The 20,701-nt window shown below is 34.9% G+C and overlaps 1 protein-coding gene across 1 annotated transcript in view; it reads left to right on the top strand.

The window, feature by feature from the left end:
- Positions 1-20,701, top strand: part of LOC110032535 (E3 ubiquitin-protein ligase UPL3-like) — a 73,449-nt gene that overhangs the window by 38,593 nt on the left and 14,155 nt on the right. Inside the window, exons 9-12 of the mRNA XM_020736196.1 lie at positions 7,525-7,620; positions 7,823-9,397; positions 9,485-9,715; positions 9,797-9,901. Of these exons, the coding sequence (XP_020591855.1) occupies positions 7,525-7,620; positions 7,823-9,397; positions 9,485-9,715; positions 9,797-9,901 (2,007 nt within the window). The remainder of the gene's footprint in view (positions 1-7,524; positions 7,621-7,822; positions 9,398-9,484; positions 9,716-9,796; positions 9,902-20,701) is intronic.

Raw genomic sequence — 20,701 nt, 5'->3', positions numbered from 1 at the left:
ATTGAATTCATTGAAATCTCTTTGACTCAAACTCATTTTGTTGCCCATATAAGTTGTTTGTGCCTTTGTGGTTGTTTCTTTTTTCTCCTATTCTGTTTCCATTTTAGAACACGGATAACTTGTATGTCTTGATTTGATTATAAATTTTGAATTCTTAGATTTGTAGCTCCAGTGGCAAAAAAAATTAGTCTCTCCTTAGATGGTTTGGTCACATTAAACGTCGATCATCTAATGACTCTATTAGGAAATTTGATGTTTTAGATTTGACATATGCTTAAAAAGGTAGATGCAAAGCTAAGAAGACTTGGGCATGTTGTTTAAAAAATAATTTTAATTTATTAGAATTAAATGAAAATATGACACTCAATAGGACACAATGGAGAAAAATGATTCATGTAGCTGACTCGACTTAGTGGGATAAAGGCTTGTTGTCGTCGTGTTGTTGCTATTGTATGTTATCATGAGTATTTGAGTTTTATTTTAAATTTTATTGTTTTTTTATGATTATTCTTGTTTTTATCATTAAGTTATAGCCATAGGCTAGCATTTATTTATTTATTTTTATCCATAAATATGATAATTTATTAAATGAATAAAATTCTTATTGTGAATGTTAAGATCTTTCTTCATCATCTTTTATGGAATTTGATCATTAATCAAATATAAAGCCATAATTCTTTCAAGAGACATAGCCTTCTAAAAGCTTGAGGCTTGCTTTTTTTCTTAAACTCATGCATACACGCGAATGTAGTTGGTCTTGAACACAAGATCATATGGTTGGAGACAAAGCATCCAACCATTGGGCTAAGTGGGCTGCACATGATGTTAGCTTATTTTATTACTCTTATCTCTTTTTTTTTTCCCTTCATGTTCTTTGTTATATTTTTTTATTTTTTTCAAAGCTTCATTACATCAAATTGGCATTAAAGAGTTGATTTAGATGATTACAGTTAAGATTGTTATTTTTGAATCAAATTTCTTAGTATATGTTAATTTCATTCTTTATTAAATTATTATCTTTTTTATTTCTTCTTAAGTAACTTTCTATTTTGCTAGAAGTAATCCTATGTATTGCATTCATGCCATCCATTTAACAAGAACCACCACATCAAATACCCAAACTTTTGAATCAAAGTCAAGCCTCTATCCATTAACTCGTGCAATTCATTTTTATTTCTATTCTAATTCAACCCATAAACACGACACCAGCATACAGAATCAAAAGAAATCTTAACACCTTATTGATTGAAATCATTCAAATCTGATACTCAAACCATCCTTAATACCTACTACACAAATCCTAATGCTTTATCATACATGAGCAATAGTTTTTATGAGGGTTATATTTACTTCTCACTTAAACAATGCATAACTATTATATGAACATTGAAGTTTTCAAAAATCTCGACACCTTGATGAACTTAATTGTTAATAAAATTTGTGTAAGTACATTCGATTATCAATAGAATTATCTAGCTTAATGCATTGGTTGCAGATCTTGTTAGTCATCGAACTAGATATCCATATATTATTTTCATTGTATTCAATTAGCATAACAGTATTATCATGATAATGGATGCATCTAATGTAAGTAGAAATACCCTTAATTATGGTTTTAGTAGAAATGTTAAGAGATTTTTAATCTCTTGTAGATGATAGGGAATAGAGAATTTATGATAGTTCTCATTGATGTGATTTTTGTCAATTATAATTATGATTAAATTTCTAATATTTTATTATATTATTTAACTGATTTGCTAACTATGACATGATTAATGAAATATGCTTTAAATTTTTCGAATAATTTGGAAGAAAGTTTACAATGATGATGGTCCTATTACTACATCAGATGAAATAATAAGCTTCAAATGAATTATTTGTCATCACAATACTAAAAATCAAACAAATAACTGTTAAATTTTTGGAAAAGAATTTGTAGGTAGGGCTGTCAATTTGGCTCGTTGTTCGTGAACGGCTCGTGTTCGGCTCGTTAAGCAGCTCGTGTTTGGCTCGCTCGTTAAGCCTAACGAGCCGAACACAAATCAAACAAGAAAATTCTTTGTTCACTCGTGTTTGACTTGTTTTAGCTCGAAATAAAAAAAAAATTATATAACTATTTATATAACAATATATTACATATAATATTTATATAATAATATATTATATATATATTTATGTCTAAGTTTAAATCATAACACCTCATGTGGCAATGTGGTTAGTGTCTTCTTTTGTATAGATTTGATCCAGGTTCGAATCCCACACTTTACATCTATTTTTCTTAATTATAGTTTAACGAGTCAATTTCGAGCCGAACACGAGCCGAACACGAGCCGAACACGAGCACGAATATTTAAATCGAGCCGAACACGAACACACTGTTCACGAGCCGATTTCGAACACGAGCCGATTTCGAACACGAGCTATTTCGAACGAGCCGAACACGAGCCAAGCCTGAGCTCGCTCAAGCTCGGCTCGTTTACAGCCCTATTTGTAGGTGTGACAAGGTATCATGGCAGGTTTAGGGGGTGTTTTGTTGCATACTTATTATCGGATTTAGCTTTGGATTTAACTTGAATCCAGCTAAACACCGAAACAAAGAAAAATAAATCCAACACTCCTTTAAATCGCATTTCATCGTGTTTTGTCATTTTTTTCTAGCGTCCTTTACATGTTGGATGTAAATCTAGATTTAGTAAATCTGATCGCGCGACGGATCGTGCGAGTTCCTCCCATCGTTTGTGGATTTATCGGATTACATAAATCTTATTAAATGTAAATCTGATTTGCAGCCAAACACTGCCTTAAAGAGTTATTCAGTATATAATGCTTGTTTAAAAAACTGTAAATTGCTACGTCCAGTTACATTAATGGCCTTAGGGAAAACATTAGGAAGGAAATAAATCTCTGTTATCACAGGACAATTAATGAGCCTACACTTTAGTTCACTAAAAATTAAATTTTATCCCTAGTGTCCAATTGTTGTTTGCTGTTCTATTCCTTGTATGACTCTGAAGTAACAAAATTTTTCTTAACTTTTTGAACATACACCAGCACTGCTATCATATTAATTTCCCTCTTATTCTAATTCGGAAATTATAATCTATGAATTTAAGCGCAAAGTTGATTATGAGATCGATATTTATTCCATTAAATCACCACTTATTTAACAAACTATTTATTATTACGAGATTTTCATTCATTCGTTTATTCCATTTCCATAATACTATAAAGAGCATACAGAACTATAATGTCTAGTAGTCTTGTCTATTGCAATTAGAAAGGTGGCCTAAGTTGTTCATCAAGAAGATAATTTATTTGATCTATAAATATTTAGGAAATTTTTTTTTGAATTTTGAGAAATGCAATTGGATTATTTTTTCTATTTGTCTAAATTTATTTTGCTTATACTAGGCCCATTCTCAACCTCATTTGAAATTTTTTCCTGTCTGTCAAGTATACCTTATGACTTTTATTCCATAACCCTTTACATACGTCATAATATCATATTGAATTACCCCATTCACTGGTCATATACATGTGTTCCATGCTTATACAACAACATCAGCAACAAAGCCTTAATCCCACTACATGTTCCATGCTGGTCATAAAAATAAAATGACATTCAATTAAAATTTAGATATTTTCATGATTATTTTTAGTGCTTGAGGTTACTATGCAAGATGTATTCCATTGTTGCATAGATCCATCATATAACCTAGTTGCACTTTTGCCTACTTTTATTACCTATTAGATCCTTTGACCATTTTTGTATTACTTGAAAGCTGGGACCTCACATGTATGCATTTGTTTTGCATGTTGAAATGAGTTAGTTTTATTTTCTATATTTAGCATATGTTAGTTGAGCTTTTTTGTGCCTTTTGTATTTTGTATTGATGTATTTCTAAGTGAAGTTTCTCATTTTTCAAAAGAAGTGGCGACATCTATTCTTACACTTCTATTTTGAATGAGCTCATTGACATTCCTTATGATTGAATCGACCTCTAATATTTTGGAAGTACCATCGACTATATGATGATTCATATTTAGCGAAACATGTTTTTGCTTCATTGCATTCTCACTGCCACATGGTGGTGTGTTCTGAGTCGTGGGAATTAATTTGGGCATAATTTTTAAATTTTTATTATTGTTGTTTTATTTTTTTTAATGTATTTAATATTTCGTGATTTTCTTAAGAATTCTCTAGTTTATCATTTGAGTTTTTTAGTCATGTAATACAGCTAATGGAATGAATACAATTTATGTTGTATGTTTGAAACCTTTTTTTATTTATTCCAAAAAAATTGATTGAAATCCTTTGCTAAAATTAGGATATTTCCACTCCAATTAGCCTCGTCCTTCCCCATAATTGAGGTTCTTGAACCTTCATATCATCTTTCAACACTTCTTGGTTTAAATCCTTGCTAAAATTAGGATTTGTCCACCCAGATTAGTCTTTGAATGCTCACTTCATCACTAACTCTCTTTCTTAGCTGGTTCATCCTTCATCTGTAGTTTCAGGTTTTGGACAGTAGCATGACAGGAATTGGGTGGTAGACCTGCACTGTTTTATTCCTGCAACATTAATAACTTTTAATATAAACCACATTAACATGATCCTTAATCAGTTGTGAGGATAAAAATCTTCTTGGGGAGACAATTTTCTTGTTCAAGCATGATTTTTTTATTTATTATTTTCTTCCCAAGTTTGATGTTCTAGAATACTCACTTCACAACTAACACTCTTTGTTTCAGCCTCCATCACTAGTTTTAGGCTCTAGATAATAGCATGGCATGAATTGGATGGTAAACTTGCACTATTTGGTTCTTACAAATCACAGACGGGCCAAAGTGCAATGGTTAGAGAGGACAAGAAAATAATAAATGAAAAATGTTGGGATTTTTTTAGAATGTTTTGTACAAATATAGCATTCAAGGATATTTATAGAATTCATACGCAAGTCCACACTAAGGCTATACAATGTGAAACCAAGAATCTTAATTACTAACATATAAATGCCTAATACTGAAATCTTTTGGTTTATCTACAAAGACAAACAACAAGTAAACATTAATTTATTATAAAACCACATTAACATGATCCTTAATAAGGTGTGAGGATGGACAATCTTCTTGTTCAAGCATGATCTTTATTAATTTCTTCCCAAAGATTGAAGTTCTTGAATATTCTCTTAACCACTAGCCCACTTTCTTAGTTGATTCATCCTACATCCCTATTTTTAGGTTCTGGAAGTAGCATGGCAGGTATTGGGTGGTAGACCTACACTACTTGGTTTCTACAGCACACAGACAAGCCGAAGAGGAATAGTTAGAGGGAAAAACAAATGAAAATTGTTGGGATTCTGTTTAGAATGTTCTTTTACAATTATTAATCCTAGGATATTTATAGAATCCATACGTCAAGGCCACACTAAAACTATACAATGTGAAACCAAGAAACATAATTAGTAACCTATAAATGCCAAATGCTGAAATATTTTGTTTTATATACAAAGACAAACAACAAGCAAACATTAATAATGTTTAATATAAAACCACATTAACATGATCTGGTGTGAGGATTAAAATCTTTTGGGAGAGATAATCTTCTTGTTAAGTATGATCTAGTTTCTTACTATTTTCTTCTCAAGATTGACGTTCTTGAATACACACTTCACCACTAACCCTCTTTCTGAGTTGGTTCATCCTGCATCCCTAGTTTAAGGTTCTTGACAGTAGCATGGTAGAAATTAGATGGTAGGCCTGCACTGTTTGGCTCCTAGCATTTATAGTTTAGTAATTAAGTTTTATGTTTTCACATTGTATAGTCTTAGTGTGGCCTTGCGTATGTATTCTATAAAAACAAAAGAAAATTGTTGGGATTCTGTTTAGAATGTTCTTTTACAGATATGACAATCTAACATATTTACAGAATTCATATGCAAGGCGACACTGAGACTATACAATGTGAAACCAAGAAACTTGATTACTAAACTATAATTCCCAAATACTAAAATCTTTTTGTTTATATACAAAAAAAAAAAAAAAAGAAGCAGATATTAATAAATTTTAATATAAAACCAAGTTAACATGATCTTTAACCGGATGTGTGGATTAAAATATTTTGGGAGAGAATCTTATCGTTCAAGCATGATCTTGTTACTGATTATATTCTTCACAAGGTTGGCGTTTTCGAATACTCACTTCACAACTAATGCTTTTTCGTTGTTGGATCATCCTTCATCTCTAGTTTCAAGTTCTGTACAGTAGCATGGCACGAAATGGATGGTAAACTTGCACTGTTGTTTCCTAGAACAAACGGACAAGCCAAAGAGTAATACTTGGAGAGGTTAGAAGAATGAATGAAAATTGTTGGAATTCTATGTAGAATGTTCTCTTACAAATATGATATGCTAGGATATTTATAGAATTCAGATGCAAGACCACACTAAGGCTACAATGTAAAACCAATAAACTTAATTACTAACCTAAATGCCAAATACTGAAATCTTTTCGTTTATCTACAAAAAAAACACCAAGCAAATATTAATAATGTTTAATATAAAGCCACATTAACATGATCCTTAAACAGGTACGAGGATTACAATCTTTTGGAAGAGAATCTTCTTGTTCAAGCTGATCTTGTTATTTATTATTATTATTATTATTATTTTTATTACTTTTCCTAGTTTTCTTTCAAGCTTTTGTGCATCACAGCTTCTAATCCACTTTTTATTATCTACAATTAGTGTTTCAAGGCTTGCCTTAATTTGGAACTTATCCACCAATTCATTGTGGCTTTTTTCTATTTGTGAGCAAGAGCATATTCATAGCATTAGCAGTTCTCAGGACACTGATTGCAAGCTCCGTCCTGTTACTTTGGACACAGCTTGTGGGCTCTTAACTTCTTAACTGTTTTAAAGGCTTAATATTTTATTCTAATCATACCACGTTGTAACTTTACTAAAACTGACATCATAATTTCTATTTGTACTGAAAGCATGCGATGGATTGTGTTGTACTATGTGTTAGCATTTGCCGCTCTCAGGACGCTGATTCAAGCTCCGTTCTGTTACTTTGCACACAGCTTGTGAGCTCTTAAATTCTTAACTGTTTTAAAGGCTTGATATTTTATTCTAATCACACCATGTTGTAACTTTACTAAAACTGACATCATAATTTTTATTTGTACCGAAAGCATGGAATGGATTGTGTTGTACTACGTGACTGCAACTTTTTTGACATCACTACTTTGTATAAGAAATATATAAAGTGATGCTTGTACTAAATTTATTATATGATTTCATGTACTGATCAATCCAGAAACTATTAAATAGGAATTAGGACTGTATTTTCTCACTTGTAGTCTTATCTTGTAGTGAAATATTCTAATTTTTCAGGCCCTTTGTTGTGCATGTTCTCTTCCCATCTCCTGGAAAAATAAGTTGAATGGAATGACCTTATCTTCATACACTACATTATCTCCATTTCAAATTATAGTCACCATTTCACATGACTGTAATGCAGGATGACAACTTGGATCTGTCTCTTGTTGAGATTGATGATGCTTTAATGGTTGAAGAAGATGATGTCTCAGATGATCAAGATGATGATCATGATGAGGTAACTTGCATTTTTAATTCTTTCTATGCAATGTTGTCTAAGGATTCTATATGCGTTTGGTTAATGATTTATGATTATTTCTTGTCCTCACTAGATTTTTTGAAGTGGTTGCATTTTGAGAAGTTTAGCCTCAGGGAAGCTGCTTGTATACTTTACTCGCAGGCATTTTTTAAAAATAGAATCCCATAATTCTCTTTTTCAGGTGTTAAGGGATGATTCTCTTCCTGTTTGTACACCTGATAGGGTGCATGATGTGAAATTAGGAGATCCTTCTGATGACTCTGCAATTCCTTCTTCAGCAAGAGGCGGACACACTCGACCTTCTGCTTCTACAAATAAGACTGTTGCAGCTAGAGGCTCAGAATCTACTGAATTGAGAAGTGGAAGTACATTTAGTTCAAGGGGTGCAATGTCGTTTGCTGCTGCTGCTGTGGCTGGACTTGCATCTGTAGGTGGTAGAGGAATCAGAGGTTGCAGGGGTCGTCGTGGACTTCCAAATGGAGGCAGTCTTAATGAAAACCATAGTAAGTTGGTATTCTCTATAGGTGGGAAGCAACTGAGCAAACATATGACCATATATCAAGCTATCCAAAGCCAACTTATGCTGGATGAGGATGACGGTGATAGGCTAAATGGGTCTGAACTTATGCCCACTGATGGAAGCAGATCCTGGAGTGATATATTTACTATAACCTACCAAACTGCAGATAATCAGGCTGATGGATTAGCTCTAGGGTCATCTTACTCAGCCAAATCTATGAAATCTTATCTTGCCTCAAATTCTAGTTCAGATGCCAGGTGGCAACACTTGTGCCTCCCTGATAGCATCTTGCAAGGGGAGCTTCCTTGCGAAATTGAGAAATCAAACCCCACATACCATGTTTTAGCATTATTACGTGTCCTTGAGGGTCTCAATCAGCTAGCTTCTCGCCTAAGAATTGATGAGGCTGATGAGCATTATGATGGAAAAATTATTGGATTTGATGGACTACATTTTGCTGGTACCAAACTTAAACAAGAAGAGTTTATCAACAACAAACTAACTCCAAAGCTGACACGACAAATCCAAGATGCTCTTGCATTATTTAGTGGCAGTCTTCCTTCATGGTGCTATCAGTTGACCAATGCATGCCCTTTTCTTTTTCCCTTAGAGACAAGGAGACAGTATTTCTATACATCATCCTTTGGACTATCTCGTGCTTTGCATCATCTTCAGCAACAACAAAATGCTGAAAATACTAGTGCCATGAATGAACGAGAAGTTCGTCTTGGTAGATTGCAACGACAAAAGGTTCGTGTTTCAAGAAATCGTATATTGGAGTCTGGTGCAAAAGTTATGGAGATGTATGCTAGCCAGAAAGCTGTTCTGGAAGTGGAGTATTTTGGTGAGGTTGGCACAGGTTTAGGTCCCACATTAGAGTTCTATACTCTTTTAAGTCATGACCTACAGAAGGCTGGACTTGGATTATGGAGATCCAGCACATCATCAGAAACATCTGTAATGCAAATTAATGGAGGGGAAATGAACAATGATGACACCGCTGATGGAAAGAAAATGCCTTCTGTGCTTTCTACTCAAAGAGATTTTGTTGTTGCTCCTCTGGGATTGTTTCCTCGTCCATGGCCTCCAAGTGCCAATGCCTCTGAGGGTAGCGATTTCTCAAAAGTTGTCGAGAATTTTCGCTTGGCTGGTCGCATCATGGCGAAAGCTCTACAAGATGGCAGACTTTTGGATCTGCCTTTATCAACAGCATTTTATAAGCTTGTACTTGGTCAAGTATGCCTGTGAAATTGCTTGGATTTCACTTTTTTTTTTTCTTTTAGGATATATTGTGGGGATTTTGATTTTTGTCTTCTATTGCAGGAGCTTGATTTATATGACTTTCTTTCATTTGATAGTGAATTTGGAAAGATACTGCTAGAACTTCAAAACCTTGTTAACCAAAAAAGGTTTCTGGAAACTGTTACCGAAGGTAATCAGACAATGGTAGATGATCTGCATTTTCGTGGCTCTCCAATTGAAGACCTTTGTCTAGATTTTACCCTTCCTGGGTTTCCAGATTACATTCTTAAAGAAGGAGAAGAAAGCTTGGTGGTACTATTTGTATCCTCCAGTAATCATCTCTTCTGTATTGGTATTATGTTTTTGTTATTGAAAGTTGTATTTATATTGTAGGTTAATATTGAAAACTTGGAAGAGTACATTAACTTGATACTAGATGCTACAGTTAAGACAGGAATTATGCGGCAGATGGAAGCATTTAGAGCAGGATTCAACCAGGTATTTTGTCTCTCCATGTATATTTTTTTTCCTTTTTTTACAGCATGATTTCTGTATGGAATTTTATGTTGGTATTCAGAGGTAGCTTTCATTTTGTGGATATTCTGTATTTTTGTGTCTTGGCATGCTTTGTCTTTTTTGTTTCACTGTAAAATTATCTTTTGGCATTCAGATGTAATTGTCATTACGTCTCAACACATTATAAATTATTCTTATTGTCCGAATGTGTGACTCAATCAACTCTCATTAGCATATTGTTCTTATAGAAATTCTGATTAGGCATTTCCTTTTTTTTTTACTCTAATTCTATTTTGTAAGCTTGTTTGCGAGACGGGAATATAAAAGATTCAGCTTTTTTGTCCTCATTTCTTATTTTTGTTTTTAAAAAAATATGTTTGGTTAGTGTTTTGTAACTATTTATATCTTATTTTAACAAGTTATTTTTAAATGATTCAATATAATTTTAAGCATTTTTACTATTTTCAAATTATGGACTCAAAAGCTTTCTATCTCATACACTGGCCATTGCCACCCTGTTGGTTGTTGCCATCCCACCATTGCAACACATATGATTGTTGTCCTTACCATTCAGCCCCAACACCCCCAACACACACACAATGGCTTATTGCCGCTACCTTATTGTTGGCTCGCCGTTGCCACCGTTGTAGAAATCAACTTATGCAATATTTAATACGAACAAAAAAAACCTATCCAAACTTGTTTTTGTTTGTATCAAATATATACAAAAAAATAAAAATTTAAGAAAAGTAAAAAAGAATTGAAGCCTTCCATTTCCTTCTTCATAGCATAGCATTATTTGAGCATGTTCTTTTTTTCATACAAATTCTCATGTTTTATTTCTTTTTCAAGAGCTTTCATCTCCATCTTCATATCATTACTTTAATTATCATTACTTGATGTCTCAAAGAATGTTGCAAGGATAGAAGTAGTGATATGTAGGTTAGTAAGGAAGATTCAATGATTATGAGAAAATTTTTTTGTTATGATATGAACAAGTGACGATGTTATTTAGTATTTGTGTCAAATATATACAAAAAAAGAAAAATAAAAAAAAGAAAAAAAATTGAAGCCTTCCATTTCCTTCTTCATAGCATTATTTGAACATGTTTTTTTTTTTTCATACAACATACAAATTCTCATGTTTTATTTTTATTTCTTTTCCAAGAGCTTTCATCTCCATCTTCTTATCATTACTTTAATTATCATTACTTAATGTCTCAAAGAATATTGAAAGGATAGAAGCAGTGATATGTACGTTAGTAAGGAAGATTCAGTGATTATGAGAAAAATTTTTGTTATGATGATATTTAGTGTAAGTTATTACACCTTTGTTACTAAGATTCCTTTTAGTTGTTGCAGGGTCGATATTTCCCTCTATGGGTTCAATAATAAGAATTGATTCAATTGATTGAACTTGCTGAAAAAGGGATGATTGGTACCCACTCAGAGGAATCCAGTTGCTTAGAAAGTATCATATGATCTTCAATATTATCTACTTTGTAAAAATCCATACTTCTAATAAAGAAAATTATTGTTTCAACACCTATTTCTTCATCACTCACCATTTATTGTTCTCAAGGATATTTTTTTCTTTTTAATTCAAAGAATTTTATTGTGATGCTCGTGAATTCTAAAGTACAAATGCACCAACTTTCCCATAACTGATGAAAGAACCTTTTTTTTTCATTTATAATGATATATAAAGACTAGTCATTGCATCTAGCATCTCAAGGGCTTGATGATTTGTATCTTTTATCGATAATTGTATGTACTTGTATCTTATATCGATAATTGTATGCACTGTCATGATCCTTTTAGGAAAGTCAGAAATGATTTTAGTAAAATTGTTCAAACATTTTACAACAAGATCAAAATTAATTTAGAGTTGAAATAAAAAAGTTGGATCCAATAATATCAAGGATGATTTTATCCATTTCCTTTTATCATAAATAGTACCAAGTCACGAGTCATCTTGTGTACATATATATCAAGAATATGGAGTGATAAAAATGAGAATCACCACTTGCTATCACAAGGGCTCACCTTTTTCAAAAGAATGTTTCAAAATAATATTGGTAGAAGTTGTTTTAATTCATAAACTAGTTACGTACAAGAGTTCTTGTCTATTTAAGAGATCAATTTTGTATAAACCTTTAAATTTGTGCCAAGCAAAACTTAGTGGAGCTTCACAAAGCTCGATTTGTTCAGGTGCATTTGTGAGATCAAGTAGTGGGTGCTCTTGCTCTTAAATCAATATTGCATAAAAATTTCTCCGCCTACTTCATGGAATGGATGGTTTCAAATTTTGTGTAGTTTGATCTTTGTTTAGGTTTTGCATCTATTAGGGCTATAATCGAGTCAAGCTAAGTCGAGCCGAGTATATTATTGTTCGGACTTGACTTGGTATAATTATAAGTTTTTCATGTTTGGCTTGAGCTTGTGTCGATCTTTTATACATTGTTCAAGTTTGATCTATTTAACTTTTTCAATGTTTGTACTTGATTTGTTTAGGATAAGTGAATGAGTATTTAAACAAGCTAAAAATTCAAATGAGAGTCTAGATTTTGATATAAAAAATTTAATAAATAATTTTGTAATTCTAATCGCAGCTACTAATTTGTTGATTATGAACTCTAATATCTTTAAACTTTACTACCTAACTACATAATTCTTATTGATAGGACTACGCCAGTTCAAATTCCGCAAGTGAAAGAACTAAATCGATTTAAATGTTATAGGAATTATCATATACTTTATCATATTAATAAGAAAATAATCGCAATAATGTAATCCATATTGATGTTGTTAGTAATTGCTGTGTGATGTTCATAAAAAATAAACTCATTATATTCAAGGTTATGAAAACTCTACAAAAGAAATGTTTTATGACACGCTTTTTAACTGTAAATATCTCATTTGAAATTACCATTCTCTTATTAATAAATTAAATATATAATTAATAATTAAACTAAAAATAATATTGATACGATAATATATTACTATTAAATCTATAATAAATAATTTATAACTAATTAAATTTTATTTAAAAAATATATCATATAATATGAGTTATTATCGAGCTTAATATCAAGTATTTAATTAGTTATTTGTTGAACATCAAGCGATTTTATTTGTGAACATAAACGAATAAGTTCGACTATGTTCATGTTCAGTTCGTATAAGCTCCGAGCTTTTAAAAATTGTTCGAACTTGTTTGTTTACTAATTTGAATGGACATGATTGAGCCTTAGTCGAGTTGAGTTGAAGTTGTTCATCAAATGCATTGGTTCATTTGCAACCCTAGCGTCGATGTCTGTCGGCTAGGTGCCAAACATTCAAAAAGATATTATGTCTAAAAATTTATCAGCATGTTAGTTAATTTCTTGTGCATGAATGTCAATTCATATTCTTATGCTCTAGTGCCAACTAAAGTGGATAGATTGCGATTACCTTACCGTCTCTTGTATTGACACTTGTGTAAGTTCTTTATCAATTCACATTGAGCAAATTACTTCAAATGTTCACTTGTTTTATCAATTAACTTATACCATATTCACACATTCTTGTGTACTTCATTGATTTAATTGTTATTTATTGAGCTTTTGTTTTTATTTGTTTGAGAAGGCTTCCCATTGAAGAATTTTGAAAGGAATACAAAATTTCAGTGTATATCCATGATGCGGGCGTCAGTTAGGCCGCGGATCACGTCTGACGATCTAGTCAAACCAAGCGACATCTTTTTAATTTATTTCTAAGTTTTAGCACATTTCCTTTTATTATTTATTTCTTTTTAATCATTTTCTATATATGCATTGTATTAAGGTTTGAATTCTCAGTTTATGCTTATGTTTTTCCGTGACAGCATCCGACATCTCTATTTTTCTCCTTGAGAGCTGTACTCAAGGGTTGAGTGGTTCTCCGGCTGTATCTCGCTCACGAGATGGTGATTATCTTTCCTTGTACCCCTTCCACATCCTTCCCACATTGCTCCCCGTCGCTACCCAAAGCCCTTCTCTGTTGCAGCCTCCCGGAACAGTGATCTTTACTGTTTTTCCTGCAGTTTTTTTTGCTTACCAGCTGCTGTTTTCCTCTTCCCTGTTTGCTCCCGCCATCCATAAGGAACTGCTATTCCTGCATGTTCCAATCTCCCCAGTCACTCCTCAAAGTCCTGCCTGATGTATCCCAACTATCCATATCTGCCACCGCTGCTGTTCCAACATTCCCTATTTGCTGCCACCACCCAGAACAGCAAGGAGTTGTTGTCCCAGTGCTCTACCCTTGCAGTCGCCACCTTCTTCTTTTTGCCATCGTATAGGACAGTATCCCCATCAATCTCCATTGCTTGCTTGCTGTCTGGGGAACTTGAAGCAGCCGCCTTGTTGTTTTTGCTTGCCAATTGGTCCTTTTCCACTCTTCGATCCTGCCCTAGTTGGAGCTAGTGTTGTGTCTGTTGCTATCTCAGATGTCGGTTGTATTTGGTTATGATTTTCTAGTAATTTTAGTAACAATACTCGCTTTCTTATTGTTGTTTTGGTTAACTTCGATATCATTTGCTATCACAGATAGCCTGACCCTAATCCTATTTTCCTATCCCTCTGCCTAACCCAACTTTCTCACCCAATATCACTCCCATATACTCTATCCCATTTACCCATACCCAAAACCTAATCATGCCATCGAGGAAACAAGAGTTGAATGTCGATCAAGAGTTTACCATGGAAGAGATAAAGTGACAACTCCGTCGAGTGCTGCAACAACTCGTTGAAATTGAGGAAAGGAACCATAGAGAGGTCATCACCGACCGTTATAGCGAGATCCGAGGAGAGTGAGAAGAACATCTGAATCCCTTCCGTAGGGATTATTTCAATGAAGAGGATGATCAACTACGATGCTTCCGGATTCAATATTAGAGGAAACTGAGAGAGGAAGTGCCCGTTAGAGGATACATATACTTATGGGTCAAAGCGGATATATCGGATTTTGAGGTTCAAATGAATTTAGATGACTTCATTGAGTGGTTGCAAATCGTCAAGAGGATATTTGAATACAAGGAGGTGCCAACTGACAGAAAAGTAAAGCTCTCTATTATCAATTGAAGAAAGTGGCTCGTGTTAGGAGAATCTGAAGAGGGAGAGACGAAGAGGACGTGACAAAATCACTACCTGAGAGAAAATGAAGGGATGAGCGCAAACACCTACCAGTTCATTACAGATAGGACATGTACTCTGGGCAACATCACCGAGTAAATGCCACATCTCATCAGCAAAGTTCAATCCCAGGATCAAGCAACAAGAGTACACCCAATCGAGCATCCAAGCCGATCCTGCATGAGGAACTTATTCAGAGTGGAGAATAGGTGGATTCAACCAGCATTCCCAAAGCTGTCACACAAGCTCCACGGTGCATCAGATTGCCCAAATAAAAGTACAACCTATTTCACTGAGCAGAGAGATATTGAAGAAATGGACACTAACACAGTAGATACTGAAGAAGGTGAGGACACAAAGGAGTATCAGCTTCCAACTTATTGGGGAAAGATGCACGTAGTTCAAACTGAGTAGCATTGGTTGTCTAAGACAGTCATGAGTTCGAGAAAGCGACAACCCCAGATAAGAGTATTAAACTTTTCAGATATATAGTTTACTTTTTGAGTTGCCTATACTAAGGGAGATCCAACATGTAAGAGATGAGATTTTGGGTCACTTCTAGAAGACTGTATGAAGTCATTTGGGTATTAAAATCAGTTATGTTGTGTACCCATCGATAGATGATTAGCCTTGGCGTAATTCTCACAAATCATTGGCTGGCTTTACGCGTCCTTTCGGATTCACAGCATTGCTCTTGGAGATGAAAAGGTGTGGAAGACAACATTCATATTTCCTCTAATTGTTTGTTTTTTGTAGTGTTGCACAAACTCATAGCCTGGGGATTAAATGTCCCAAAGTACCATAATTTCAACGAAATCATTGCTTGCTTCCACAATATCTTCAGCAAATGTATCCCCTTGATGAGACTAACTTGCAATGAGGTTTACCTCTGTTGGCAGTCTAGGAATGCTAGAAAGCATGCCAAATCTGACGATTGCTTCGAATTTGCTCAAAGTGTTCCTCAACCTTATTTTCCTTTCTAATTGGAGCAATGGGGCGCTATTCAACAAGACTAGCCCCCCCCCATTATTGGTGACAAAACGGGGCATCTTATCAGTGCTGCAATACACAAATCCATAACATGGGACAACACACTTGTGGAAATTAAGACAATCTTTTGTCTCCATATGTTGATTGAGGAATGGATGTTTGAAGGTACATGAATCATCATTGAAGGAGATAACTATAATGTAATCAACTTTTGTTGAAACATGATGGACAAGAAGGTGTGGCAAATTCAGCTTCCTGACAATCCAAACATTGGTTTCTTGCTTCGATTTAAGCAAGTTTTGTTTCAACATAAGAATAGAGATAGCAACTTAGCAGCTCATACTTGTGCAAGGATGGCATTAGATGGGGATTTTCTTTTACATCATGTAAATGTACATGATTCTCTTTTTTCGGTTTTACAGCAGGATAGTGCCCACATTGTAAATGCCCAAGGGGCAGTCTTTTTTTGATTTTACAGTAGGATAGTGCCCACATTGTAAATGCCCATGGGGCATAGTTTTCTTTTGGTTTTTTGGCTTTTTGGGAACTTTTTTGTAACCATTTTTTTACTTTATTAATGCAATATGCACCTTTCATAGATGAACAGACATGATAGATGAAACAATGTGTTGGAAATCACCTTAAGGGTTTTGTGAGAAATAACATCCTACAATGCGATTCGTTTCCACCAGAGAAGAAATGACCTCTCCAAAGTGGTTGCTATTGACAAATTTTTCTCCTAAAATTGATTCCTCCTTATGTACTTGTTTATCAGATACACATAGACTAGTAAGAGGAGTGGAAGAAACCAATTAAATATTTAATAGCTCCAGGCTTGGTTCTTGAGGATACCCATCCATATGTAGTTCCAATTTTGGGTTTGCTAAAAGAAGATGAATATTTTTTCTATCAGGATGTACTTTGGAATGTCAATGTTTCCTCCACCTTCAACATGGCCAACCAGTCTCCAGACTATCAAGAGCCAAAAGCTTCGACAAATGAGGTCGAAGCTCTCCCAACCTCAAAAGAATGTTTATGGCTTCGCAATTTGATTCCTTTGATGATTTTATTAAGAAACTTGTGAGCATGATTTTGATTGCTCGGATTTACTATCATACTATTCATTAGTGCTTGCGTGTAAGGAACAACAAGAAGCATGGGCGGTTCTTTGCTACCCCTTCAATTTTTGCAGCTTCGGAGATTGAAGCCTTAACTAAGACTAATGTCTTCCCCATCCCAGAGAACCGGAACACTAGCAAGTTTGATAGGTTGTTGTTCCCTCATTTCTGGTGCTCCCCCACCCCCTCCCTCCCGGGATGGATTAAGGCAAAAATGGATGGTGCGCTTCTCCCCAATGGTCGTGCTGGCTTTTGGTGTAACCATCCGCGATGAAATAGGTTATGCGCCGAGATCACAATTCTTTCATTGGGACAGTGGGTTTGTGGAGCTACAAGCTATCGCGGCTATCAAATCTCCTATGGAACCTTCGATGCTTGAGGCTGAAGGGCTTATCATTGAAGGTGATAATGCTAACATCATCAACTATATGAGGAACTTGCTCAACCAAAAGACGTGGAATGACAACCCAAAGTTGTGTGATACCTTTGATTTTCTCTTAGACGTGTTGTATTTCATTTTGTCCCTAGGGAGCTCAATCGGGCTGCCCACTTTTGTGCCCAAAGGGCTATTACGCATAGTTTTTCTTTTGATATGCCCCCGAATCATCAGATCTTCTTGTCATTCTTTGTGATGATAAGGCCTCTTTTGTCTGGGTCATTTGACCTACTTTTGTAATTTTTTGTAACTTCCTTTTTATTTAATGCAATATGCTCATTTGAAGGAAAGATTGTCACAGGCGTTTGCTGATGTGAAAATCACACCCGATGATTAGAGTCGAACCAAATGACGTTCTTTTAATTTCTTTCTAATTTTGAATACGTTTATTTTTATTTTTCCTATATATGCATTGTGTTATGGTTTGGATTTTCAGTTTTTGCATATGTTTGTTCGGGATAGTTACCGTCTTTGCTTTTCCCTTCGAGAGTTGTATCCAATGGTCAAGTGGTGGTTAGGCTGTACTCGCTCCTGGGGTGTTTATTATTTTTCCCCCTACTCTTTTTGCATCCTTCCCACGTCGCTCCCCGTTGCTCCCTGCCACCCTTCTCTATTGCAGCCGCATGGAACATTGGTCTTTACTGTTCTTCCTGCAGTATTTTTCGTTCCACCCCCATCCGAAACCACAAGGAACTGCTGTTCCTGCCTGTACCAGCCGTCCCAGTCACTCCTCCAAGCCCTGCCTGCTGATTCATGCCTATCCCAGATATTCTTAACTGCTGCCGCCTCTGTTCCAGCACTCCCTACTTGCTGCCACGTCCCTGAACAGCAAAGGGTCGCTGCTAGCCCGTTGTCCCAGCCCTCCGCCCTTGCAGCAGCTGCCTTCCTCTTGTTGCCATAGTCCAGGACAGCTGTTCCCCATCAATTTCCGTTGCTTGCTTGCTGGCTGTCCGGGGAACTTGAAACAGCCGCCTTGCTGTTTCTGCTCATCAGCCGGCCCTTTTCCATTACCAAGCCACCTTTTGGACCCTCACACCGACCATCACCTTCGATCTAGCCCTAGTTGGAGTTAGTGTCGTGTTTGTTGCTACCTCAGATTTCGGTTGTGTTCGGTCGTAATTTCCTATTGATTTCAGTGATAATATTGTTTTCCTATTGTTTTTTGGGTAACTCCGATATCAATCCAAGTTGCCTCCTCTTCCCCTCTAGTGATTTCAATAAACATTCATAAACATATGGTTTCCCAATCAATTTCTTCAAAAGAAATGGTTGGGTTATTTACTTGGCACCGAACCCCAGCAAAAAGACTCTAGGATAATGTCATGGTTATAGAACTCTGTGGTTCCTGAGATGAGTGATACATGGATATTCATCATTCAACAAAGAAAATATGTTATATGGTAATTAAACATGTTCTAAGTGTCTACTAATGCATAAATCTATTAAGTCCAAGATCTTATCTACAAAGCAGGAAAGGCAATCCATCCCAGATTATTATAATTCATTGCAAGGCCTGTCAAAAGGCTTGAATCAGTATAAATGCATCTAAATGGAAAGCAGAAAAAACTTGACTTCTTAAAAAATTTATTGAAAAAAAATCAACTATTAATTTTCCTACTAGACTAATGTTAGGTTTGACGCGAAAAATTATATGCAAGACATTTAACACTACTAAATGAGGTCGTCGCCATTATTTGAATCAAAGAATGAAGTAGGGGAATCATAATTATTAACAAACCCATGGAAGTTTCGGCCATGGAAATTCAAGGCTTGAACATCAAGAACTTTACCTTAAGCCCTCTCTTATTGAAAACTACAAGCGATTGACCCTAGTAAAATTGGTCAATAAAAATGCTTTGAAACATTGCAAAAAGGCTAGGCATATAAAGAAAAGATACTAGAAACTTCATGACAAACCACAAAATAAGTAGCAGATAACAAAAAGAAAACGTGCAGAAGAGTAGACATGTAAATTGTGGAAGAAGATGACAACAAAGAATCACACATGAAGTTCTGCACGGAAAAATAGAAAACCTAAAAAACCTTGCTAGGATAACTAGAATAGAATTATTACAAGTACTTGTACTCGAGCATTATCAAGTACAACTCCCACTTCTCCAACTTCTAAATTCTCTGATATGTCCATTTTTATTACACCCCAACTGGGCCGCCCTATAATGGTCAACTGAGGTGTGATAGAGACGGATTGTAGAATCAGGATCCAATGGGTGATAAACTAGTCTAACTAAATTGCCGCAAACATACGTGATGTTTTGCATGTCATAATTCATTCATATTCATATTCTTATTTGGAAGTGTGGAAAATCATATCATCAAAACAATAATACAGAGCTGTTAAATCTAACATAAATAAAATACGTACCCAAAAGATTGTAAATGCTCCCAAACTAAAAGTAAAAGCTGTATAAGTCACATATGGATACTCATTCTGGTGCCAATTGTCCTTTTCTGAAAGACAACAACGAAGAGCGGCAAAGATCTCAGCGAAATAATCAATGTTAAAATAAGATTTTATATATAAAAAAGAAACTTGTATACTCATATATAGTTGTACTTGTTTACACACAAGTCACAAAATGCTAGAATTATATAGACATTTAAAGAAAAACAGGTAGTATAAAAATCAAGACTGATGTATAAACATGAAATCATAAGTATAATCAAAGACATATTCATAAGTATGTTCGTAAGTTCTTTATCATATCTAATCATAAAATGTCATTTTATTGATGTTATTTTTTACTAATTGTTGACCTCATTTTTACTGAGGCCTTAGTTTCCTACTCCATGAACCTCAAATCTAGCCTTAGGAGTCCCTTGTTGACCATCCTAGCTGACTAGTAATGGAGCCCACCTCCCATAGAACTTCGAACCACTTGACTCATTTTTGTGAAGAACTCGCATGAGTAGTCCCAAGCACTCGACTTTTAGTTGCAAGGGCTAAAAACTAACATGTAAAGGGCCCGAAAATGAGTTCCCATAGGATCAGACGGCCATAGGTGAACCCGCCATGACTCGAACACTCGCGAACGTCGCGGTTCACGCACTCGCGGTTCACGCACTCGCT

Source organism: Phalaenopsis equestris, unplaced genomic scaffold, assembly GCF_001263595.1.
Source record: "Phalaenopsis equestris unplaced genomic scaffold, ASM126359v1 Scaffold000964, whole genome shotgun sequence".
NCBI lineage: Eukaryota > Viridiplantae > Streptophyta > Magnoliopsida > Asparagales > Orchidaceae > Phalaenopsis > Phalaenopsis equestris.
Note: the sequence above shows the minus strand (reverse complement) of the source record. Positions and strands in the feature narration are given on the sequence as shown.